This window comes from Rhinatrema bivittatum, chromosome 2 (assembly GCF_901001135.1).
Source record: "Rhinatrema bivittatum chromosome 2, aRhiBiv1.1, whole genome shotgun sequence".
Lineage (NCBI taxonomy): Eukaryota > Metazoa > Chordata > Amphibia > Gymnophiona > Rhinatrematidae > Rhinatrema > Rhinatrema bivittatum.
In genome coordinates this window covers 722,847,528-722,875,186 of record NC_042616.1, presented here as the reverse complement: position 1 = coordinate 722,875,186, position 27,659 = coordinate 722,847,528, and the positions used below count along the sequence as shown (strand labels likewise).

Below are 27,659 nucleotides of genomic sequence, written 5' to 3'. Positions count from 1 at the left end.
CATCTAGTGTCTTCCTTTCAGGCAACACACAGGGAATAGGAGAGCCTACAGCAAACAGATCAAAAGACTAGGAGTGGCCGAATATAGATCATTGAAGCCTGGGGAAAAAGGTTGGGGGATGAGAGGGGGACTGGTTAGGGGCTATAGTTCTGTGTATGAGGGAGAAGGGATTGTATGTGAATGTCATACTGGGTGGAATGTTAGAGAGGGGGATGCAAGGAAGAACAGGACTGGAGCATGGGAGGGACACCTCCCTTCTTTCCTCCCTCCCTTCATCTTGGATTCTTTCCCTCAGATCCTGGAACCTCCCTTCTCTCCAGATACTGAAACCCACTCCCCAACCCTTCCTATTCCCTCCTCCCCTTCCTCAATTCAAGATCCTTCCTCGCTCGCTCTCTCCTCTTACCCATCACAGATTCCTAATCTTCCCCATTCCTAGTCCTCTTTACTTTTTATACTCCACCCCCTTTTCTCCTCACCCCATTCTTGATCCCCCTCCCATCCCTGTCTCCTCCCTGCACTGATACTTGAGATCACTTTTCTTCACCTACTTAAAATTATAGGAAATGTTTACTAATCATAGTGTAAAACTACTTTATTTGTATAATGTAATATAGAAGATGGAAATGTTTGCCAATTTGCCTCTGAACTTTTACATTTTTGAACATAAAGAAACTACCCATGAGCTGCCACAGAAAAATAAAGGACTATGCCTTGGACCTTCTAACTCCCTGTTGTCCAATCTTGGGGGGGGGGGGGGGTGATAGGAGGCGACAGCACCAGTGGTGCCTAGGGATGCCAAAACCCTTAATCCGTTACTGGGGACGTGGTAGGGGGTAGAGTGTGAAGGGATCAGAGGGAGAGGAAGGATAGTGAGTAATGGAATGTGGGAAGGCAAAACAGTGCGTGAAGGGATTGGAGAGGCTGTGGTTTGTGTCGGGGATAGGGGGAAAAGTGAGTTAGGGTTCAGAGTTGTTGCAGGGTGTAAGAGTGAAATGATCAGAGTGAATGGAGAAAGAGCAAAAGAGGGGAGGAGATAAGATTGAATGTGGTGGAGGGACAGAGAGAGAAGAGAATGAGTGAGGAGAGCATGTTGTATTGCTCCCATCCTTCCACTCCCAAGAAAACAAAGATCAGGCTATGCTTTGGAATTCAAAGCCCCGCCCCCAGGACAGTGCATACCAGTCTGCTCCCGCTCTCCACAGCAGCAGAGAGCCAGTTAATTTCTGACTTGAATAGGAGACTTGTATTTTACTGGCCAAGCAGGGAGAGGAGGGAATTTGCTGGAGATGGTGATTTCCTCGAGAGAGTGGAGGCTCAAGGATCAGCAGGAATAGGGAGTTAGACTTAGGGGCTTTAAGGCCACTGGGGAGAGGGGGGGACAAGGACCACTGAAGAATTTGTGGTGGGGGGGGGGGGGGGAGGGGAATGAGGATAGAGGATCAGGATCACCAGGACTGAGAGGAGGAGTGAGTTAGAAAGAACCTTCTCCTCCCTTACTCCAGTTATCTTGCACCCCCAAATCCCAGCAGTCCTTCGCCTAAGAGTGATCATCTAGCATGTTAAAAATGTGAAGAATGTGTCGAAGTATGTGTAAGTGAAAGAGAGACTTCACACCCGACCCTGGTCCTATGCCTTTGCACAGGTCACACCTGGCCCTGCCCATCTCACCCTCCTCCACAGCTCCATTTCCTTTTTTGTCTACAAATTAACAGGTCGATACAGTAAAGTGTGCTCCGTCGGAGCGCACTGTCAGCCTGCTCTGGACACGTGTTTTCCCTTACCCCTTATTCAGTAAGGGGAGGAAAACACGCGGCCCACCCGCGGCACCTAATAGCGCCCTCAACATGCAAATGCATGTTGATGGCCCTATTAGGTATGCGCGCGGGATCCAGTAAGTAAAATGTGCAGCCAAGCCGCACATTTTACTCTAAGAAATTAGCGCCGACCCAAAGGTCGGCGCTAATTTCTTCCGGCGCCAGGAAAGTGCACAGAAAAGCAGTAAAAACTGCTTTTCTGTGCACCCTCCGACTTAATATCATGGCGATATTAAGTCGGAGGTCCCCAAAAGTAAAAAAAAAAAAAAAAAAAATTTGAATTCGGCCCGCGGCTGTCGGGCCTAAAACCGGACGCTCAATTTTGCCGGCGTCCGGTTTCCGAGCCCATGGCTGTCAGCGGGGTCGAGAACCGACGCCGGCAAAATTGAGCGTCGGCTGTCAAACCCGCTGACAGCCGCCGCTCCTGACAAAAAGGAGGCACTAGGGACGCGCTAGTGTCCCTAGCGCCTCCTTTTCCCCGTTTTTCCCGCGTCACCTCATTTAAATACTGAATCGCCTGCACCGGCGAAGGGCTGGTGCGCGCGCCGGGAGAGCGGGCATTCGTCCGCTCTCCCGCGGTCTTACAGTATCGACCTGTAAGTCCTGAAAATGAGATAGCACAGTCCATGAGTACAGGCAGAGAAAAATGACAAAACAGAAACTTTTAGAATAAAGAGAAAACAGGTCAGGTCAGAATCAGGTCAGAATAGGAGTTATTAGCCACGAATTTAGATAAGCAATAGTTAGAAAGATAAGGAGAGTCAACTACGTATCTGGTCAGCATCCCACCTTTGACAGTGCCCGGTCTGGGTCACAAGTACCTGGCAGATCCCAAACAGTTGACTTATTTCACTTCCCTGGATAAATGATGGCTTTCTCCAAGTCTACCTGGCTAATAACAGTTAATAGATTTTTCCTTCAGGAACTTGTTCAATCTTCTTTTTAACCCCACTATGTTAGTTGCCATGACAACCTCTGGCTACAGATTCTAAAGCTTGATTGTGTGCTGAGTGAAAAAATACTTCCCACAATCTCTTTTAAACTTGCTGGCTGCTATTTTTATGGAGTGTCCCTTAGGCCTAGTGTTGGTTGAAAGGCTAAAAACGGTTCCCTAGTTACACGTTTTATAAATCCCAATCAAATCCCTTTCTCAGTCATCTTTTCTCCAAGCTAAAGAGCCCTAATTTGTTTAGCCTCTCTCCATAAGTGAACCATCTGCTTTATCGCTATTGACACCCTTTCTCTGTACCTTTTCTATGACTGCTATACATTTTTTGAGATGGGGCAACCAGAATTGCACACCATGGATCTATACAAAGGCATTATGATATTCTCAGTTTTGTTCTCTATTCCCTTCCAAATAATTCCTAACATTCTAATTGCCTTTTTGACCAGTGCTACGCACTGAGCCGAAGATTTCAATGTATCCAGTAGGGCAAGGATAATAACATAGGAAATGATGGTAGATAAAGATCAAAGTGGTCCATCCAATCTGCCCAGCAAGGTGTTCAGGGTTGTAACTGCCACACTGTGCAAGTTATCCCTTGCTTTCTTGTTGGATAGTAGAAGATATGGCATGAACGGATGTCTGAACACGATTAAACAGATATAGGAGCATAGATTCAGTGAAGGAGTCTATAGCATTATTACCTAGAAGGCAGGCAAAGGTGTGGTGATATATAGCATCGTCAAGAAAATTGGAAAGAAAGGAATGGAGAGAAATAGACAAAGAAATTGTAATTACCACAAAATATCAGAAAATTATGAATATTTGGGGTTTCATAGAAGAGTCAAGACTTTTTTTTTTGGCCTGGTCTACAAATGGGTTTTAATTTTTTAACTTGAGCAGATCTTAGTCCAAATTAGAGCTTACAATTTTATATCTTAGATTTATATTTCATATTATTTCTTCTTTTATTGTATTGTAATTTATTTGTATGTTATTGTATTGTATATTGCTGTTGTATTTATGTTAATTTTTGTTGTTCCCCATGCAGGGTGTCATAGTATAAATTAAGCAGGATATAAGATTAAGAAATAAATACAATAACTAAATCATAACAGGATAAAGAAAGGCTTCTTTAAAACAGAGAAAATTACAGCAGTGTTGCAGTTATCAGGGACAATATCAGAGAAAAAAAGAATTAACAGGTAGAGGAAGTCCATGTTTATCAGCAGAATTGAAGTAGGAATCTGAAGCAAAGATGAAGCAACAGATTTGGAAGCTGATATAAGATCAAAAGTCTCCTTGAATAGAGAAAAGAAGGAATGAAGAAGAAAAAGCATTGTAGTCCAAGGCGAATCAAGTTGCCAACAAGATGTAAATGAGAGGAAGGAGTAAAAGCAGAGTGAATAGATAAGATCTTATCAAAAAATATGTATAGGAATGTTTATGGAGGATAACAGGATAGGAACAAAAGATGGTAAAGAAGAGAGTTGAAGATTAAAGAAAAGAAACAAAAATAATTAGTATATAAAAAAATTAGAGATTAATGGCAATTCTGCTTAGCAAGACACAAAGGGTAGGTAGAGAAAATGTAACCATTAACATAAATTGGGGTTCTTTGTCGTCAATGGAGAAGTCACTACTGGAACCTGAGAGAGAAATTTAACCAGGGCTGCGGGTTGAAAGAAACAGGGAGACAGAATCAAAAGAAGTAGATAATGCAGAATTTAGGAGGAGGGCAAAAGACTTGGAATCAAGTGACAGGAAAAGAGAGGCCAAGTATAGAGAGGAGAAAACAGCATCAGAAAAAAAGAAATTGTCCAAGTCCCAGATGAGACAAGGAGGATGGTTGACAGAGCATACAGAGGGACTAATGCAGGGCTCCCAAATCTGTCCTGGTGATCCCATCAGCCATGCTTTCAGGATATCCACAATGAATATGCATGAGTTAAATATGCATATCCTAGGTCTCCAATGTATTCAAAAAATAAGAAATAAATGTGGAATAATGCAAAAAGTACAAATCATATTACTTTAGAAAAAGATGTAGAAAAATACATTTAGTATTAAAATTCAGAAAAAAAGATATGGAAAAGTATAAAAATGTAAATATCATAAAACTAAACATCTTAATTATACCTATATACATACTACTTTTACTATATTAGTCAGTCTGGGCTTGATTTCCCTTTTATTTCTAAGGAGAATGGAAAGGTTTGATGATCTTTATTAGTTCCACATTTCCACGGTGCCTAGTCATCTGTGGGTGGCTTCATGTTTTGTTTTGTGTTTTGCTGGTAACATATTCTAATTAATAGGTTCCTCAGAGTAAATATTTTTATTTCAGGCCCTATATTTAACATAGTCTGTTTTCGTTGTTCCTTACATGTCATGGGCAAGATAAGGCAATAGCCTAGAGATTTAGTTGTACATATCTTTTGTTAATGCTCAAGAAATGCAGGCTTTTGATTGGCTGAGGTACTGTTGCCATTTTTATTACACGAAAATAAGATATACACATCACTGGAGTGGAGGAGTTGCCTAGTGGTTAGAACAGCGGATTGAGAACCAGGGTTCAAATTCCACTTCTCGTGACCATGAGACGCCATTTTGCCTTCTTTTGCCCTAAGTACCAATTTAGATTGTAAGACCTCTCTGGAGCAGGTAACTACCTACAGCACCTGAAGTGTGACTTACCAATGGTATGAGTTTGGAAAGGCAAATAATTAAAATCTAAATTCAAATGCATCCAAACTATTGCTACAATTGCTTATTGAACTACTTTATCATCTTGATAGTATTCTCTATAGCAGGTGTGGTGTCCTGATGACCTCACCAACCAAATGTTTGTTGAAATATGTTTGCATATAATTGGTTAACTACTACAAAATCACACCATGAGTTGTAAATATGGATCAATGCAAAAAACAAAAAAACCCCACAACTCAGTACTCAGGATCAAATCAAACTACACTGCTCTTGATATCAACAGAGGCCTCAATTAATTACACCTCAGCAGCCTGGGTGCTGTGGGAAAACACTGTCACTTGAGTCTCTGAGGCAGAGTCTCGGACGCCATGAACTCTCCTTTTCTTGCTTCTTAGCAAAACGATAAGTCTTCAATTTTGGTTCTTTGAAAGTAATGAAAAGGTTTCAACAATATTGAAAAGACTACTTTAATCTGAATAAAAATATTTAAAAGTGAATTTCAAGCAGAGACTCATGATGACAGTGTTTCCCTGCAGCACCCAGGCTGTTGAGGTGTAATTACTTGAGGTCTCTGTTAATATCAAGATTAGTGTAGTTGGATTTGATCCTGAGAACAGGGCTGGGGTTGTTTTTGCATATAATTGGTGCCATATGCATGCAAATTGCTCTCATGAGCGTTCATTAGGGATATCCCAACCGATTTGTGGCCCTCGAAGGCTTGGAATTGCCCAGCCTTGCTCTATAGGCTGGTGAAGATAAATAAATAGAAATGAATCTATTATGTAAATAACTATAAGCTGCAGGTTAAATTTCTGCTTTGACAAAGTACCTTTCTTTTAAAAGCATTTTGACACAGACATGGAATGAGACAAAACCTTTTGATAAAATGGACCCTGACAGATTGCTTTGCACCTTACGTTCTCTTGAACATGTTAGATTATACCTCTTTTAAGCCCTTCTTCTTTCAACTGCTTTGGGACGGGCGTGCCATAGTCCTCGTCCACAGGCCGGAACATTCTTTTCACCAAGACACTGCTACTGTTGAAGGATATAATAGAGGCAATTGTCAGTAAAAAAAAGCCATTTCCACAGCATATGAAAGAAAAATAATGTTTTACTCTTTGGCATTGCTATCATCATCGTCAAGTGCTGTAATTGATATGGAGGGTGGCGATGCTGGTGCATCAATTATTTTTGCACTCAGCTTTCTTCATTGTTTTGTCCATATTTCCAGTTCTTGACTTTTTTTCTCCTTTAATATTGTGGCCCTAGACTGTCTGTTTTCCTTTCCAGCTTTTACCCTCTATTGTGCTCTCCAGTATTAGATTAGCTAATTTGCCACTAGAGCCTCCGAGGACTGGACCAATAAATTTTATTTTCCTTTTGATCAGATCCTCTACCAGGATTCTTCCACCTTCCATCATCTCAGATCTTTCCAGTTTATCTTCAAAATTCTTCTAACACACCATATTTCAAATGCCTGCAGTTAAAGGTAAATTTTAAAAGATACGCGTGCTGAAAAGCACAGGTACGTGCACCTCTAAGCACATGTGTCCAACCTATTCTATAAACCTTGCATATATGCGCACAAGTACTGATGCACGACTCTCTTGCACCCAGTAAAAAAAAAAGGGGGTGGCATGGGTCAGGTCGTTGGTGTTGCGGGGCATGGCCAAGAGAAATGCGCGCATTTAACGAAGAGAATGCGGCGTGCATCCGGTTCACTTCTGTGCAAATTTACTTCTGCTATACATCAGGCGCAAGTCTGAATAAAACTATTTTTAGCCACATATGAAATGCTTGAAACTGGTCTGGATAAACTGGAGGGAGAGCAGGCTAAAGAACCGGGGGATCTTAATGACCTAGATGTAGGCTGGGCATACTGGTGGGCAAACTGGCAAAACTGGTCATGTCCTTCACGTGCGCGTGTTATAACTTTCCTCACTTGCTCCTGTAAATGCCAATAATTTGCAGCTGTTCATGTAAATGCTTTCAGTTAGGAGCATACACACCCGCATATATGGACGGGCATGTGCCCGTTTTAAAGTTACCATCCCTTTGTCTTAAAAGGCATAGGTAATAGGGATGTGCATTCGTTTGTGCCGAAATAGGAAATATAGACAATATTTCCTATTTTGTCGCGGTTCAGGGGTCACCGAAAATGATAGGAAAACCCCACAAAATTTTGTGTGGTTTTATCGTTTTCAGGGGGGGTGGGGGAGAAAGGGCACCCACCCCAACCCTTCGGATTTAATTAATTAATTAACTATTCAGGGCTAATATCAGCCACATAGCAATAGCCATGTCTTGATCAGATCAGGACCCACCAAGCACCTACATCTACTTGGTTGTAATTAGTTAATGAGTTGTCTGTCCCCTCTTCTCTCCCCCTCCCCAGTTCTATACCCCTGTTTTATGTAACTTTTAAGCTTCCACCAATTAAGTTATGTTAAAATTCTTTGTTCTCTGTAAACCGATACAATATGATCTTTTTTCATGAATGTCGGTATATAAAAGTGTTAAATAAATAATTACAATCTCCTACCTTCCCCACCCCCCAAAACTTGCCTAAAGTCCCTGGTGGTCCAGTGGGGGTCCCGGGAGCGATCTCCCCCTCTCGGGCCATCAGCTGCCACTAATCAAAATGGCACCGATGGCCCTTTGCCCTTACCATGTGACAGGGGCTATCTGTGCCATTGGCTGGCCCATGTCACATGATAGGAGCAATAGATGGCCCGCCTTCAGTGCTTAGGTAAAAAAAAAAAATCTGAAAAAACCATGACTAATTCAAAGTGTCAGTCATAGTTTGGAATTGGTCAGAGTTCTGGTGTCACTTCTGAGTACCCAGGCCTGCCATTCTGGTTTACTGGAAACCACAAATGACCCAATTCAAATCACTGCAGTTGACATTTTTTTCAGGTTGAAGGATTTTACAGACTGAAAAAGCTGAAATTGGCCAATTAGATCAATCAATATTTTATGTGGGAGATATGCTGGTAATAATTTGAACAGGGCTCATAAAACTAATAAACCTTTTTAAAACAAATTATCATTTTACCTTTTCTATAAATTTCTTTTTCAATAAAAGAAACATGACTTACCTTTCCCTTTCATCATCTGTATTATAGAATACCTGCAGAGTAAGACAAAAGTGATTTACTGCTATAAGAGTAACAGTTTATGATTGCAACAAGGGTTTAATGTATCATTAAAAATGCTGCCCTTTTTTTTTTTTAAAACAACTTTTTGTAGAGTTTGTGCAAATGTACAACCATAAACATCTCAGAGTTTCCAATACTTTTAATATTCACTTTTGTCCCTCCTCCCCTTCACCTCCCCTTCCCCAATTCCTTTCATACAAAAAAAAAAACCCAACACCACACAGAGTGAACAAATTGAACAAATGAAACATGTAAAGCAAGGAAATGCTGGTTGGGCTCCTCGTACATAAACCAACAATGAACATGTAGTTATACAATTTGCAGAAAGCCATACATCCTTTGCACATCAAAATCTAAAGACTATAAAAAAGGCTTTCATACTGCCACATACAAGTCTTTGGCTCTGTTTTCAGGTCTGCTGCTCTATATTCCATAATCATCAAACTGAAAAACTGAGAGCACCACATTTCTAGATCAGGAGGGTGCAAATCTAACCATTTTAGAAGGATACATCGTTTTGCTATTAAACACGCCTTAATGAGCAAATATTTAAGAATCCTTCTCAGTCCCTTGCAATGGGAGATATGATGCAGCAGAGCAAAACCTCCATCTAATGAAATTGTTTCTTTGAGCAATCCAGTCAGACAATTGGTAATGTCATACCAGAACAACTGTATCCGCAAACATTCCCACAGACAGTAGAGTGGTGGCTGCCATAGAGCACTTCCTACATTGACCTGAGTCAGTTATGCTCATGCATTTTGCACGTATTGGTGTAATGATTACATTATGAAGAATGCAAAACTAACTCTCACAATAACACATTTTCTCTAGAATTATAAATGATGGAAATGCAAGTCCCCATATGCCCGCCATCCAAGTCTATTTTTAAATCAGTACTCCAGACAGCTGCCAATGTGTCTAGCATAGTATGATCATCTACATATTGTATGTATTTGTATAATGTGGATACAGAATGTCTACGTTTATAACACATCCGCACATAAGCATTAAAGGCTGGAGAGACCAAAGTTAATTTCCTCTCTCTTAGGCCTAGATTCATCATCATCATCATCATCCTGCTATAAATATAGCAGAATGATGAGCCGGGGCCAGAAAAGGGGCGGCGGGAGCGATAGTGTGCAGCCGACCGCATTGCATTGGGAAAAGGTGGTGTTATTTCCCACAGTGCTGCCAGCGATGTCTAAAACATTATCGCCCGCAGTGCTACCGGGCCCTAATTTCGCACAAACCTCACCCACACTCCTCCCCTTCCCCCAATTAGCATTTTACCGCTGTGATGTGGTAGGTATTATGTGCGATAATGCCCTAACTCACGCAAAATGCCCCATCGTACGGTAAAGAATGACCCTGATAGTTTGGATATAATATAACTATGAATTTGCAAATAAAAAAAGTTATCCCATGCTGTGAAGTCCACGGTCTGTTGAACATGTCCAAATTATATATATGTAACGTCTCTATTTAAAAACCCACCTAAAAGAGCTACACAATCTATCCACAGCCGTGAGAAGTAGCCCCCCCATGCCTGGAGAAAAATCCCGATTACCAACCAAAGGTAACTGAAAAGAAACCCTACTAGAGAAGCCTAGTCCGTCTCAAAGCCTCCTCCAAGTATCCCATATTGTGCACAGAAGTTCCCATCCCATCAATTCATGTGGAATCCCCTCTCTTTGTGCAAGGAGCAACATCTTCAAATCAAGAGGTTACTGATTGTTTTTGGTTTTGTCATAGAGATTATGGACTTGTGATATTATCCACTAAGTGGTGAAGATGCACAGTATTTGTTAATTTATGCTGCAAACCGGAAAGGAGAAGCTATTCTCCATTGCCTTATAGCACACTCTGATTTGGTCTGTGCTTTTTCTTTTTTTAATTCTTTATTTATTCAAATTTTTCATTATATAATAGAAATAAATCCAATCCATAACATAGTCTGTTATACATATCATTCCAACAAAATAAAGAAAATTTACTTCCTATATCCATACAAATTATACTAGGATTGATTTTTTATATAATTCTCAATAAGTCCATTAAAGAAGAACTTGTAGGTAAGGCAAGTGTAAACTATGGAGAGAACTTAAGGAAAACCTTATTATTAATATTAAACAGGGCAATTACATAGCATTATTTCTCCAGGTACTATATTTAGTTAACCCTTATACCTTGGTCGGAATTGGGGAAGAAGTAGTTGGGACCCTAGCTTCTACAAATTTTTTAAACTGATCAAATTGAAAGAAAACATAGACTTCGTTAGCTTTTCTTAAAATACATTTACATGGATATCGTAATGTGTAGGAAAACCCCAAATCAATAACTTTTTGTCTCAAAGAGAGAAATTGCCTTCTCCTTATTTGAGTGGCCTGAGCTACATCTGGAAATAATTTTACTGGCTGACTATAAAAGTTAACAGGGAACTTCCTAAAATAGGATTTCATGACTGAGTTAACATCCTGCTTATAGATGAAGGATACTAAAAGAGTACCCCTCTCTATAATATCCAAACTTGAGCTCTCTAGAAAACTAGTCAAGTTAGCGGGAATATTGAGCTGATTAATTTCTACAGCCGAGGTTCTCTTATTAATGAAGTAACATGAATTTACAGTCGGTAATTGATCAAGTGAAAAAGAGAGAACCTCGTTTAGAAACTTTTTCAAAGTAGTAAATGGAATTTCTCCCGCTATCAGTATATGCTCACTGTTGAGGTATCCTCTGAAGAACATTTTATAACAGAGGTTTTGCTGAATTTTCTAGATTACTACATTATGTTACATTCTAAGGATGGGGACGGCACCCATACATGTTATTGTGCCCTCTGCTCAGAGGTTTCTGAGCCACTTGCTACCTTGGTGATGGGAGTTGAGAACGGATCTTGGAGGGATTAGCGAGAGGGAATATGGGGTTGGGGATTAACAAAATTGGAAATACAGCGAAACTGGGGGTTTATCTTTTTCTTTGTATGCTGGTGGGGTCTTTGTATGCTCATATAGTGGTGCAGATTGAATTGTACATATGTGGTTATTTTATAACCATAAGAGAATCATTGCTTGATATGGGATGAATGATTCTCTTAGGAAATACCAGGTTACTTTCTTGTCTCTTCACTTTGGTTCATTTAATGGTTAATATTACCACATGGAATGTATCGGGCTTAGGCACACCAATCAAACATGAGAAAGTCTGAAATCATTTAAGATGTCTAAAGACTAATATTGACCTGTTGCACGAAACACACGTCTGAAAAAGAACATCAGAAACTGAGGAAGCACTGGGTGGCTCAGATCTTTTCAGCTACGGGTAATTAAAAAAAAAAAAAAGTATAGGGAGTTGGAATTATAATTCTTATAATTCTTACAAACAGCTCCTTCAAATTGATTCGATCGAGTGTAGATCCTGAGGGTAGATATAATAATATATAATTGTTTTGGGGGAACTTCAAGGTCATAAAGTAATTTTAACATCTTCTTATGCGCCTAACTCTTACACCAACTCCTTTTTTGTGACTTTAATATTCTCTCTAAGGACATATCCGATTATTTTTGGAGGTGATTTAAATTGTATCGTAGACTTGCTGCTGGAAAGAATCCCTAGCTGCTGGAAAGAATCCCTAGCTGCTCCCATCCCTCAAACATAGATTTTACTCACCAAGCCAGAGCTCACACTACTAAGACCCATATTGATTATTTCATGGTTTCAGAAGAGTTATTTTCCAAATTGGGTAGGGTAGACATAGAAGATTTGATTTCAGATCATTGCCCAGTAGTTGGTGTTCTGAAACTGAGTCCATCAGATAAATCGGAGGATGCCCTTATTTCTTTATCAAGATAACATTTTCACAGTTCATTGAAGAAAGATGGAACATTTATGCAGAATGTAATGCTGAACACAGATCTAATCCTTTTGTATTTCGGGAAATGGCAAAGGCAGTTCTTTGGAAAGAAATAATAGGCTATGTGGCTCATAAGAAAAATTTTGAATCAGGCTATTTTGAAATTGAGGAAAGAGTTGCAGAACCTTAAGAATTTGATTGCTAATTCTCAGGAAGCTTATACTCATTACAAGAGAGTTCAACAATCTTTAATGACCTTTCACACACTAGGGCCAGGTGTACAGTTTTTTTTTAAACAAATTATATTTGTACGGTAACAAAACAAGCAAACTCCTGGCTAATCTTGTTCGGGGGTCAAAGGTCATCAGATTTTTTTTTCTTCTTATGATAGGGATGGGAAACTGTGGACATAAGAGTAAAGATATTGGCAGGGTGTTTAGAGACTTTTATGCTGACCTTTACACAGGCATTGGAACTGATACGGGTCAATGTGAAGAGTTTTTAAAGTATATTCAGTTGCCAACCTTATCTGAATAGGTTCATTTATCTTTTTAGCTGTCTATTTCTGAGTCTGAAGTTTGCAGGACTGTAGCTGAGCTACCCGATTTTAAGGATCCAGGTCCAGATGGTTTAGTTGCAAGCTTTTTCAAAAACTTAGTGGATCCTATAACAAAGGATGTATGTGCATTGTTTAATCATTTGCCCACTTATCCTCATTTACCTTCCATGATAGGAGAGGTAATTATTACAGTGATTCCTAAGCCAGGAAAGGGTGCTTGCTATCCAGCCACTTAACGTCTTCTCTCTCTCTTTTGAATATTGATATCAAGGTGTATGTTAAAGTATAAGTGAATAGGTTGAAATATTATTCCCTCTTTGTTAACCAAAGACCAAGTGGGTTTATATGGGGCAGGAGATCCTCTATGAATATTCACAAAGTGTACTTAGCCTTAGAGATTTCATCAGCTGAAAGTGAGAGACCTCCTATTGGTCGGTAATGATGCTGAAAACGTATTTGATCAAGTCTCCTGGGAATATCTGAGAGCATTGTTACCCAAATATGGCTTCTTGGACCATATATTAAGCATTATAATATTTTATATACAAATTCAACAACTAGAGTCTTAACCAATCTCTCAGATAGTTTTCCTTTTACGGGGGGAAATAGACAAGGATTCCTGTTGTCTCCCCTGCTTTTTATTTTGTCCCTGGAAACCTTAGTTTGTTTGCTGAATTCTCATACAGGAATTCATGTTATTCCGATAGATAGAGGGGTGGTAAAAACTCTTATTTGCTGATTTATTATTACTTTCATAGGCCCTTACTTCTCTTCCCAAGGCCTAGCAGGTAATAGAACATTGTGGATTAGTATCTAGTTTTAAGCTGAATTTAGACAAAACTGAGGCTGTGGATATCCTGAACACTTTGGTAATTGCTTGGCTTGATTTTTTTCCCCCTTCAGTGGAAAACAGGTACCCTCAGTTACCTAGGTATTCAAATACATACAGATCCCAAAACATGGTATTCTTCTAATATTCCTCCATTGCTTAAGCAACTGCAGCAATGTATTGACAGATGGATGGCTTTTCTGCTCTCCCTGCAAGGTCGAGTAATGCTTATTAAGATGGTACTATGCCTAAGGTACTTTATCTCATGAAAATGCTCCCATTTGATGGCGTAGGGAAGATTTAAAGATACTAAATACCATGTACAATAATTTTTTTGGGGGGTGGGAAAAAGGCTAGATTATCTATATCAAAGCTGAGAATGCCTAGAGGGAAGGGGGGTTTGAGTTTTCCGAATTTTCACTATTATAATTTATCTAGCAATATGAGAGTATTTGGTGATTGGCTACTGGGCAATAGCGATTATGCAGGTTTTTTTGTTTTTGTTTTTTTATAACAAACGTTTATTCCACTTTATATCAGATCAGAAGTAAAAAAAAAAAAAAAAGAGCCTCTCCCAAAAAAGACAAAAACTCGTACAAAAAATGCTAAAAAATTAGAGCGGTCACTGTTGAATCAGTCAGTGTCTCTCAAAAATAATATATAACCAACAGTAGTTGAAGTAAAAGGTTAAAAGTAAAAGGACAACCATATGTCTGAAAAACTCCTTAAAGAAAAAGCAATTATCTGCATCATAGCTTGCTATCAGCAATGCAGATCCAGATAACAAACATGACCATACAGTGCATTAAAAAAAAAAAAAGGAAAAACGAATCCAGTCAATTCAGCCATAGTCTGAGGCTGAGCTAGACAAAGCTTCCACATGGTGTTTGGCATCAGTTGCAGATTCAAATAGCTTCATCTTGCCAGCTTTCCAGATCCTCAAACAAGTTGGATATTGTGGCATGAAAAGAATATCTCTTTTAACCAACTCTAAACATACTGCATAAAATTCCTTGCATGTGGCCACTACAGTTGCTGAAAAGTCTTGAAAAATAAGTAGCTTTTTGCCCTGGTGCAGAAGATTGTGAAGTTTGCGGTAAGCCTGCAATATTGAAGCTTATGGGCATAATTTAAGAATTTGGCAATGACCACTCAAGATCTGGTCGCACCATTTTGTTTCACTCCCACTCTATGTACTCTTTCGATCACTAGAGTACCGATCAGCTCCGGGAGGTCAAGCTCTGTGGGAAGCAGGTTTCTAGCAAATCTGGAAATTCCTAATCCAAAATTGTTTCACTGACTGAACAGAAAACTAGCATGGAGAAAGGCAAATGCCTCAGAATCTTCTACTTAGCCTGTCCTGGCTGTATGAACTCTAAGTGAGTTATTGAGAATGACTTGCAGAATTCCCAGGACATCTGGACAGGCAGTCAAGCTGGCTCCATAAGGTAATGCCTAATCATAGGGTCACACAAAGCAGAAGCCAAAAGGAGGGAACTTCAGGCTATCCTGTCACAATAGAGGCACTATTCTCAGGAGTATCTGTAAACACAACTTCAGATGTGATAATTAGCCTGACCAGCAAGATTCTAACGGAACAAAGGACTATCTAGAGAGTGATGGTAAATGGGCACCACCTGGGAGAATTAATCAGGGCAGTTTAGGGATGATCTTATCATGCTGTTGACATGACAATCAATGTAAATGATTCTTTGGGCAGTCACGCAACTCTAGAATCTTCTACAATATTGTATGTTATCTATAATAGAAGGATCACTTCCTGTATATGAATAGATGCTGGTAGTCAGTTTGTCAGAAACATGGCATCAGCATCTCCCAAGAATACTTACATTAATAATTAAAAATGTATGCTTTCTACCAAAATCTAAGTGTTCTTGTATCCCTGGACATAAGCGTCATAAAGAATGGCCTGGCGCTTAACAATTCCCACCAGTCTCGTATTATTCCAGCCTAACCTATTTTCCAAGTCATCTATTTTGTCACAGAAATCATTCATTTGTTTCTCTAAGACAATCACTTTTCTCTACAATGCGAGTGCATCATCTTCTAATATGGAAATTCTACCCTCTATTGCAGACATGCAATTCTCTATGTCCAATATCATGGACTTAAGCTCACTAATATTGTCATTGATTTCCATCAGCCGGCTTCCCAATGCTATGACCACCACTTCAGTTTTGGTGCCATTCACTCTGCAAAATGTAACTGGCATGAAACTGCAATACATGTTCGGGCGACTCCCTTCACCTTGGGTGCTATTTTAGTTCCAAGAATCACAATATAAAGGAGAGAAAAAAAAGAGGAAAATAAAAATAAAAATAGCCATTTAAAATCCACAGCAGCTGCAAACTCCACAAGAAAGGCAATTACAAGAAAAACTCCATCATGAAAATATTAACCCAGCTGTGCCATGTAAGCTTCAATTTCCTTATCTTTCAGAACCTTTATGATGCCATTATATGTAAATACGGAGCTTAGCAGGAAATTATAAATGGAAACAAGTTCCCTTTTGGTACAGCTGAGCACAGTATGGTGAAAGTTCTCTACGTTCAGAGGTGACTTTTGCCGAGAAATCTGAAAAAAGAGTAGCACTCTAGATCCCTCGTAAGATAAAGCTTTCTTCTTGCAGTAAGCCACCATAATGTTAGCAAAAATTCTTAATTATGCTGACAAAGCTATCACTGGATGTGGTTTAAGGGAATCTACCCAATAAGCACCAAGCCTGTGTGCTTTCTTTACTGGGATGGATTTACGTTTCCCTAGAAGACCTATTTGCTCAGGCAGCCAGCACTCACATAGATAGATCAGCTCCAGGTCTTGTACAGATTCTGGGATGCCAATCAGCTGAATATTGCTCCTGCAAGACCTGTTTCTCCGGGTCTTCTAGTTTGCTGGAAAGTTGCTCATTAGACTGCAGAAGCTGGGAAACCTGAGCCTGTACAGCTGTAAATCGATCTTCTTGCTGTGAAATCTGGGATTCCGCTGCCTGGGTCTGAGCTTCATGCGAGTCCACCTGTTCTGTAAGGCCCTCTAGAAAGGTTTGCATTTTTAAAAGTTGATCTTCTAAAACATCAGTAACTGATTTAGTAACTGTTTTTGAAATTCCCACAGATATTTCCTGGATAACCTCTGTATGAAAGGAAACTTCAGTAGCAGAAAATTCCTGTGTAGATTTACTCTTGTTGGCCATGGTTTTCCTTGGCTTGGTAGACATATCAGGCAACTCCCAATAACAAATGTGTCCATGCAATCACTCCAAAGGAGCCACAACAGAATAATAAGTGCCCAAATAGGAGATAAACAATAAAATAAGTAGAAAAAATGAGAAGCCAGCAGCCATGGTATGATGTAATAGGGGGCTGCTTAGGAGCTCCAGGCAAGCAGTTGCTCCTTTAGCAGATCATCATGTGACTCTGAGTTATGGATATCACCTGGTCTTGTAAAGGCCTCACAGCTTCAGCTGCATTCGCTGCCATTCTGTCAGCAGTGAGCCAGTTCTTTTCTTCTCTTTATGGGCCATGCGAATTGACCATAGCTGAGGCGAAATCACTGTTGGCTTGCTTATAAGGTAAGGTAGGAGATTTGTGAAAAAGAGAAAATCAGGCATTGAGCAAAAGGCAAGATAAGTAGATTTAAGCAGGGATGGCACCCAGCGCTTTTGCAGAACATGTCCTTTCGGCTCACCACATCACATGAACACCAAAAGCTGCCCTTTTTAATATTTTTTTTTTTCAATCATACCCTATCCACAATACTGTATATGTGCTTTGAAACTGTGCTCTAGGAGATACTACCATTTACCACAGCAATTCCACATGTTGAAAATTTAAAAATATATTTTCACAACTGAAATCTCTAAACCAGTTAACATTGGTTCTGCAATCATGTTACTGTAGCATTAGAGCAAATCACATTACTAATTACCTAGAAAACCTTGATGAAATTACCAATTGATTCAGGCTAACTCTTTGAGTGTTCTAATACGTCTCTGTTTGCAGAATGAGTGCAAAAACAATACATGTTCGGGAATGGATTAAAAAGGAAACCAAATCCAAAAGGGAAGTTATTTTTCTATTCGGCAGTGAGAAACGTAGTTCAAATGGTTTCATTTTTATCATTTTATCACAATGGTCATAATAACAACCAAGGCTTTTTTTTTCAGGGGGTATGTGCTGGTATTGAGTACTGGCACCTTTTCCTTCACTTGCCTGATTTGTCCCGTGGTCCCTCAACCCCCCCCCCCCCCCAAAAAAAAAAATTAATTAATACATCCTGCATGTGAGTACCAGCACCTTTCCCCCCCCCCCCCCAGAAAGAAAGCACAGAATACAACTGGGTGTTGATGATCTCATTGCTCACCTCAAATGTGCCTCTTCCCTCCACAACCATCACTCTACAGTGAACTGACTTGTGTCACTAAAGCACAGAAGCCTATATTGCCATTTCTTTGTACCATATGCAATGAATGCATATAGGCTGTTATCTAGTTACTAAAAAAAAACCAAACAAACAAAAAAACCTTACAAATTCTGCTGAAACTATTTGCTGCAGTTATGTTTGTAATAAGTTATAGGTATCCCTAACTTATAGAGACAGATTTAAGGATAAAGCAAAAGTCCTACAGTGCCTTTTGCGAATCCTTTAGCTTGTGCCATTGTAACTCCTCCAGTTGCTACATAGTATCAAATATATGACCTGGGATAAACCCAAGCCATGACAGAATTGTTCGAGAGTATGATTTACATTTTTATTGATGATTATTATTTTTTATTATTATTTGTAGAGTGGTAGAAATTGCAAACGTTTTTGCACAAACCTTAAATTTGGCACAAATGCAAAATCAGTTGTGTGGTATAAGGGTCGCGTGAATGCCAAAACACTGAATCAGGCTGCATACCTTTGAGGAAGGCTGTGCTCTTGCAGACTCCTGTTTATTTATTTATTTATTTTTAGTTTTTATAAACCGACGCTCCTGTATAATATACACATCGTACCGGTGTACAATGAAACAAAACTGACGCCTCGGGGGCTTACATTTAACAAATAACATTATAAAAATAACATGGATATTAACATTTAAACCTTTAAAATAATTAAACAGATAAACAGAGAGGAGAATGACAGAAATTAAAGGAACATAATGAACTTAGGGGAGAGTCTTCAGGAACTTATGGACGACATGGGGTCAGAAATGGTCAGAGGCTAATCTAATACGGTATTTATTTATTTATTTTTAGTTTTTATAAACCGACGTTCCTGTATAAAATACATATCACACCGGTGTACAGTGAAATAAAAACTGTCGCCACGTGGGCGGCTTACATTATAACAAATAACATTTTAAATAACATAATAAATATTATAATATAATAATAATAATAATATATAATAATAATATTATATAATATATAATATTATATATATATATATATATATAATATATATATAATATATAATATATATAATATAATATAATATAATATAATAATAATAATAATATAATATAATAATAATAATAATAATAATATAATAATAATAATAAGATCAGGTATATCTTCCTGATCTTATTGCTCCGGGAATGCTTGTGTGAAGAACCAAGTCTTTAGTTTCTTTTTGAATGTATTGTGGCAGGGTTCAAGGCGAAGGTCTGGAGGGAGTGAATTCCAGAGTGTGGGGCCGGCTGTGGATATTGCGCGTTTCCTCAGGGTGGTTTTTGCCGGTTGGGTGATTAGCAGGTTCTTGTATGCGCTTCTGGTTGGTTTCTTGGAGGTGTGTAGCTGGAGTTGATGAGTTAGGCTGAGAGGCGCGATGTTGTGTAGGGCTTTATGTATCATCATAATGGTTTTAAAGTGAATCCTGTATTTAATCGGTAGCCAATGAAGCTGCTGAAGGATGGGAGTGATGTGTTCCCTTTTTTTGGTGTTCGTGAGAATTCTGGCCGTGGCGTTCAGGCCGTGGTGCAGGCAGGAAGGCCCAGAAGGAGAGAATTGCAGTAGTCCAGTTTTGGGAGTATGATGGCTTGTAGGACCAGGCGGAAGTCTCTGTAGTTTAGTAGTGGTTTTAGTTTCTTTAGAGTTTGCAATTTAAAGAAACATTCTTTCGTGGTGTTATTTACGAACTTGTTGAGGCTGAATCTGTTGTCCAGCAGTACTCCCAGGTCTCTTACTTGTGGCGAGGAAGAAGTGACAGGACCTTGGTTAGCCGTTGTAGAGATGGGTGGAAGGTGATTTTCAGGGGCTATAAGTAGGATTTCTGTTTTGTTAGTGTTTAGTACCAAGTTTAGGCTGGTGAGTAGGTTATTGATTGCTTCGAGACATATATTCCAATATGCCATAGTTTTGTGTAGAGATTCAGCTATAGGGATGAGGATTTGAATGTCATCCGCATATAGGAAATGTATTAGCTTGAGGTTAGTAAGAAGGTGACAAAGTGAGAGAAGATAGATATTGAAAAGTGTGGGTGAAAGGGAGGATCCTTGCGGTACCCCCATCTTGGATTCTATGGGGTGGGACTCTTTGTTGTTTACTTTGACCTTGTAGTATCTGTTTTCTAGAAACGATTTGAACCAGCAGAACATATCCCTGAGTGTGTTAAGTCCTTGGAAAGTCCTTCCCCAATTATTCTCTGCACTTCCGAAGCCCAAGTTAGATCATCTCCCCCACCCCCCCTAATCTCAGAGGGGGCATACTATAAGGGCTGGGTGGATGCCAGAGGCATGCACTCATTCTGTTGCATGCACATAGAAGCACGACACAGGCGTGCTCCTTTGTGTGTGTGTTTGGGCTGCCCTAAGTATATTGCACTTGCAGTTTTTGTCTGCTCTAAATAGGACTACCTCTTACTCTTTTTCTGTGATGACTGGACATGGCAGATGCAAGGTCCTCCCCCCTCCCCACAGAAATAGCACGAGTTGAAATTTTTCCTATCAGTGGTATGTTCTTTACTCTGTACTTTATCCATCTTGCTAGTAAATGCCCAGTCTATGTCTTATGAAAACCATAGGAATTTATGACTTGCTTTGGGATCAGTCTCCTGACCTGTTATGTATTTTGAGTCATGATTATCCAACACTGATACTGTTGTCTTGAATCATCTTTGTCCAGCTGATTAAGTCATTGTTTCACAGTCATGACCTCATAGGTAGGGCAATGGCCTGCTCATAGTGTTCAAGTGTTCTTTAGGCCTATGTAAGAAGCAGGTCTATTCTTCTCCTCCATATCAATTTTTAATGTTTACATCTTTTGCATTGTCTAGTATATTGTCCTCCTGGTCTTTTATCATATAATTCCTCACCCCTTGAGATGCTAATTGGGTCTAAAATTAATTTGAACTTAGAATTATTTTGGGTGATTTCAACATATATGTAGATCAGATTCCTCTTTCCATGTCATGCGATGTGTTTTTCGATGCTATGTTGGTGATTGGCTAGCAGCAATTACTTCACATTCCAACTCAAACTCAGGCATACCTTTGATTTAATTTTTCAAAATTATTTTTCTGGGGATTCTCTGCTGAGCCAGTCTTATGGTCTGTCCATGTTCTCATTTAAGTTCTCTTTTAGGCAGCAACATATACCTGAATTTTCCCAGCCAACTACATCTAAGTGAGACCACACTGATATTGACCTACTGCAGGATTGCTTATTATCTGACCTCCCAAAATTGAATCCTGTCAATGTTTCCAGTGCTACAGAAGAGTAGGCAGCAATGTTACAAGATGCTGTTGATGGTCTGGCACCTTCAAGATTAGTACATGTTTCGGCGCAATAATTATGCTCCTTGGTTCAATGCAATGCTGCAAACCCATAAGTCTTTATTGTGTCACATTGAACACAGATGACAAAAGACCATTTGTAGCACGTGATCATGAGGCTTACAGGGCCGAGTTGGATAGGTATAGGAAGCCTAGAGGAACTACTATGCACACAAACGTCAACCAGCAATTTTCCACCCAAGGAATGTAGACCTAGTAGCAAAAACACTCTCCACTCCCTTTTACTTACAAAACAAAATTTTGTTGAGTAACTCTGGAGTTTAGTGAAGTGCTTTTTCCCTGATGAAGGATTATCATTTGAAATGCGGCCACTTTAGGTTTGACATTCATGAGCAGAATATTACTGTGGTTTACATTTGAAGCGGGACAGGACAAGTATTTAATGAACTTTAAGTATTGCCAATAACTCATTTTGAGAATTTGAAACGTATTTTTGATAGCGTTTATAAAAATATTTTAACACATTTTGGATTAAAAAAGATTTTGAAAAAAAATATTCAAATTTAACTGCCTGAATCATTAACCACCAACCAACCACCTACTTTAAGTAAAAGCCATGGTAAACCTGGTTAGTACTGATTTTGGCCATGTATGAAACCCCTGCCTTCCATCTTTAAAAAAAAAATGAATTCAATTATATATATATATATATATATATATTAACAATAAAAAATGTTTTTTGTGAGTAAAGAAGAGTGGAGTTTTTGCACACAGAATTCAGACAGCAGGTAATAATCCCTGAGAGCTGTTTTAGATCATGAAACATCTGACCAGGCAACTTGACAGTTTCTAGTACACTGTCCGTTCTTTCTGATCCCACTTTGGGGAAGCGGTTGCAAAGTAAGGGGGTCATTTTCAAAAGCGATCGCACGCGAAAAGTCCCTTTTCGCGTGCGATCACTAAATGAGGACGGAGTCGAGGCGGAATTGGCCCTGGAAGAGGAAGAGTTGGGGCTGACACATCGCTGGTGATGAAAGGGACCCTTATCGCCACCAGTTTCACGCCAAATAACTACACCTTTTATGGCGTAGTTATTCAGTGTGAAAGCCGGCAGCCAGCGCACTGCAGTGGTATGATGGCTGCTGGCTTTTGCAGGCCTGCCCCCCGCTTCGCCCCCCCCAACCCCCCATTACTGCTGGATTCTCTATGTTCTATGACCTTAGAGAATCCAGATCTAAGTTAGTTCTCAATATATGGACCTCATTCACTAATACCTTGAAAATCATGCGGAAATATCTAATGTGTACCGTGGTACTTGCAAAGGCTCGGAGGTGTGATTATATATGATGAACACACACATCTACAATACATAATTCTTTATTTGAACAAAATCTTTCATACATTTAAATAGATTTAACTATAAAAACACATTCTATCCAAAATGTTACTCAGTGAGAAATATCTATTAACACATCTAACGGGAACCAGTGCCCATATCCAGTGATGTAACCATAAGACTTTGAGACTGGAAATGATGTTTCTAAGCTTAGAAACATCATTTCTTGCATAGAATGCGCACGGTGCTGCTGAGAGGCACACTACGCTAATATCTGGTCAAATCCCCCCCCACCCCCACCCCCGAGGAAGCCCTCGATTTGTTGGGTGAAACAAAGAGTTCTGTTTTGGGAGTGATACAGAAATCATTGAATCAGCGGCGATTCCTACATTGGATTTATCTGGTAATCACATAATGAAGATTTTGGAATAAGGGAATTGTACAGAAATCCCCGTGTTAGCAGCTATTTCCACATCGAACCTACTTAGAAGCTATATCAAGAAGACTTTCAATAAGTGACACTTTTATTGGGTCCCCTTATATTGAAAATTTAGGAACCGAGTGCCCTAAGTACCAATCCATTTGGGGGGAGAGCCTGAGGAGTGGAGGGTTCATCAGAAGGAATGGATTCCTGTCCATTACCAGAAGGAAGGAGTTAAAGTATTGTTCAAGAGTTATTTTTCTACTGACTCGAGTGTGCTGTGTTTGAGAGGAGAGTGCCCACTGCTGCTTTCAGAAGGAGATCTAAAAGATTTAAGAAGACTACAGGAGAGGTATGAGAACTGGGACTTGATTAATATTTTGGGAATTAATTCTAACCATTCTACAGTGGGGAGATTGATACAAATATGGGAGCTGGAAGAAGGATTTTGCTTTCTTCATTCTGAGTAATTGAAAGGAGGAGGAGATCAATTGTTAAGGAATTGACTTCTATACATTCAGAGACTTTACTAGAAGAGTGAAGTCACACATATATTAATCTTTACACTTCATTATTGTTCATCAACTTTAGTTTAAAGTCTATGCACTGTAAAGAATCTTCTTTCAACTTATCAGTAAAGAAGTTGGAAACCACATTGCTTCTCTGTGTGATTACTGCTGCTATAGACTGTGGAGATTATTAGTGCTGTTTACATATATTAGAAAAAGAACTGTGTACGTTGGCAAATGTAAAAGGACCTTGAAGCTAAGCTTTCCCCCACAGGGAATCCAGGACCTCAGAAGTGAAAAGCTATCCATGGAGAGCTGGTTTCAGATAGGGTCTATTTTATTTCTATGTACTTTTGGGGACAGTATCAGGGTTCTATCCTACCCATTGGTTACATATGGGTAAAACCCATGTTCACTTCAAGTCACATAACCTAAACATTATACAAGAACATATCATTATAAGTATTATATATCAATAAATCATTAATCATAAGATCATTAAATACTAAACCTGTCATTAATAGAGAATGAGCTGAAATGACTATTTAATACAGCAGAATTTTTTTTAATCAGCATGAGGATTAAACATGCTCTAGTTCAGGAAACAAGGAAATGGTTGATGGGACTGTAATTGCTCTTTTTTGTCATCATCCAATCCACCAACTAAATTCCCCTCTGTAGGACCCAACTAGTAGTCTGAGGCATGACATACAAGCATTATTTTCAGAATTCAGATTGAAAGTTACAGACCTTATCATTAATCCTTTCATGCCCCCTACACCAATCTAATGCTGCCTAGAAGTATATCAAAACAGATTAAAATCAAATTTCAGAATGAATAACACATGAAACTAGATGACATCTAGACAGCCAAGTGATTCTACTTTATTACCTGTCCGGTCCTTTGCAGATTCCCAAAGTGAACATCTGGTATGAACAGAACTGGCTGGGAATCCAGGTCAGTCATAGTTTTGAAGAAGGTGATATCACTTTTCTTTTGCAGAGGTACTGTGGACAACTTTGTATCGATTGCTAATCAAAATCATAAAGAACCATTAAGAAGAAGATATTTCAATAAGATTTAACAACAGGGATGGAATGAAACATGATCTGAAATCATAAACCAGACCAAAATCCATGATAACAAGTTTCCAATACCCAACTTCCAATAGTATCTTCTCCTTGATATACTGAAGCCCTATCCAACTCAAAATGTCCTAATTTGAATTCCTTATCTTCCTCTACCCCTATTTCCAGCTAATATACTCCATTCTTCATCTATCTGCTGAACATTCATCTGCCCAGTGCCACAAGGCCATTCCTTTGCACCCACTTTCTCTCTATTCAGTCCTAGCTTAGTTTTGACATTTTATTATCATATTGCAAAAATCAGTCATTTTTCTCTGTTCCTGTTATGAAGACCCTAATCCATGTCCTTATTGCTACCTTCATGATTGTAGCCTTCTCCCTTACTGGCCCTCTCTCTCTACATTGTGGTCAGATCACAAAGCATTTCCCAGAATCATCTTCCAATTGTAGTGCTTTTACCATGCCTTGGCTTTTTTTTTTTTTTTTTAGTCTGTCAACTGCTTCCCTTCTCTTTCTCAGAACCAGTCAAGTGCCCTACACATGCTTTTTAAATTCTGTCTTCACTCCTTTCCCCCTCAAGAAACTAGCCAGTTCAATGGTTGGAAGGGGCCTCATCCAAGATGCTCACCCTGCACCCCTTGTTGTCTGGCAAGGGCTGCCACACAGTGGTTGCAGCTGTCTTTTCTCTCCCCAGGCTTGAGTACACCACTTTTGGCATATCCAAGGCAGACCCATCTTGGACTAATGGGCGAACCAAACCTAGATCTCTTTCACCACAGTGTCCAGTGGCTACAGGTCTGAGCCAAGTGTTCCATCCGATTACCTGTGCATCACTCAGACCTCAGTCATCATGGTTTCCTCCAACTTTGTCTACTCCATGACTTCTTTCTTGTTTTGCCTTACCCCTGGACTTTACTCCACCATTACTGCTGCCAAAAACCCTTCTCTACTTTGAAATTCTACCTCCAATCTAATGTCTTCATAAAACATTTTGTTAATATCCTATGTACCTTATTACTGCTGTCTTCCCTTTGATTTTTTTTTAGCCTTACATAATACAGTTCGTATGACTTTTTCTGCCTGTCTCACTTCCCTATTCTTCATGTTGCAAAACCATACGTTGAAATGTAATAAATGAAAACCAAAACAAAACAAAAACAATTTCCCCCCTTCTTTATAACTCTGCTTCCCCAGACTATACAGGTGACACTGGTGGTGGAGAAATATATCCCCAGAAACTAATCTCTATGTGCCACTCGTGCACCAGCAGGAAGTGCCGCAGTAGTAGCACCAGCTGCTCGCCCTTCGTCCCTCCCTCTCTGGAGCCTGTGCATCACCTCTGCAATGCACTTGGGCCTGCTTGTCCTAAACAAGAGACTCAAACTCTAGTCTGATATTCTGCAGGGCACAACGCTATGACCAAGTCATGCCCATATTGCCCACTTTGTGCAGCTAATCTCTCTTGAAACATCCTATACAGCACTTTGTGGAAGGATAACGGGTTCTAAAAGGTACATGTAAAAGGAGAAACATTTTAAGTCTACTCACAATTATTGCACTGGGCTTGTGTTGTCTGACCTTTTCCTTTCTTCCTGTTCTGCTTCCTTTCTTCATCACGAATTTTCCTTTCGGCCCCCTTAGATTGAAACATCCAATGAAAGCAGACATACATATTAGTACAGAATGATTTCTCGTGTGTCTGGAGATGTATAAACAGAATACAGTTTGTTCTCTCCTTCCTCACATTCGATGCATAAACTATGTATACCAACCTTTCACAGAGAATCCAGCTGCTGCTACTACAACCTAAACTATTATTGCTTTAAAAAGTAAAGGAACCACATTTGGAAAAGTGAACAACAATGTCAATGAGAATAACATTCATTGTATGCTTTCCAGGAAAGTGCTGTGGGCAATACTTTTAGATGTGAAAGACATTTTTATGCTGCCATTAATGTGAAGATCCTATGCACACTCCAGCTCTCATATCATATAGCTTAAGAAAAAGAGCCTAAACCTGGTTTCCCAAATTTTAACATAGTGTTGTCATTAAAGATCTGTTAAGTCCAGTCGGGTAATTGTAACAATGTTGAATATCAATTGTGGCAGACACATAGCCATAACTTTCTTATACTGACATAAGATCTCGTCTTTTCAAGGTTTTCCACTTGGGTGACATTAAAACAAAAATCAATACACCATTACACAGAATTACTTTTTCCTGCGGAACTATACTCAGTATACTGATAGTGTGATATGACCAGGGAGCCTAACTTTCAAACCTATTTGGTACAGCATTTGCATGCGTAAGTGCGCATGTAGAGATTAATGCTAATATTTCATAAACTGTATGGAGGGAGCTGCACAGTTTATAAAATGCCATGTATTTCGGTTCTGATACTACGCACATGTTTCAGTATATACCAATATTCCCAATGCAAGAAAACGTATACTTTCTCTACCTTTTTATAAACATATGCACATATATTTTATGCGTGAGAATCATGACAGTGTGAATAAACACCCAGAATTTCATATGGAGGCAACCACATATCTGACTCTATTGATACAGGGTTCAGCACTATCAGCAACACTTTTCAACATTTATATGCTTCCGTTGGGTATCCTACTAGCAAAACTAGAAATTAACTTCTTATATACAAATGACATACAGTTCTACTTGCCTTTCGCCAAGT

The 27,659-nt window shown here is 39.4% G+C and overlaps 1 protein-coding gene across 9 annotated transcripts in view; it reads right to left on the bottom strand.

Moving 5' to 3' along the window:
* GRHL2 (grainyhead like transcription factor 2) overlaps positions 1-27,659 on the bottom strand; it is a 294,199-nt gene that overhangs the window by 50,157 nt on the left and 216,383 nt on the right. For 7 of the 9 annotated variants that reach the window (XM_029591826.1, XM_029591824.1, XM_029591828.1 and 4 more), the window contains 4 exons: positions 26,512-26,599; positions 24,767-24,906; positions 8,574-8,605; positions 6,416-6,510 (listed from right to left, as the gene is read on the bottom strand). In XM_029591826.1, coding sequence (XP_029447686.1) covers positions 6,416-6,510; positions 8,574-8,605; positions 24,767-24,906; positions 26,512-26,599 — 355 coding nt within the window. The remainder of the gene's footprint in view (positions 1-6,415; positions 6,511-8,573; positions 8,606-24,766; positions 24,907-26,511; positions 26,600-27,659) is intronic. The other 2 variants (XM_029591827.1, XM_029591821.1) reach the window with 1 other exon arrangement.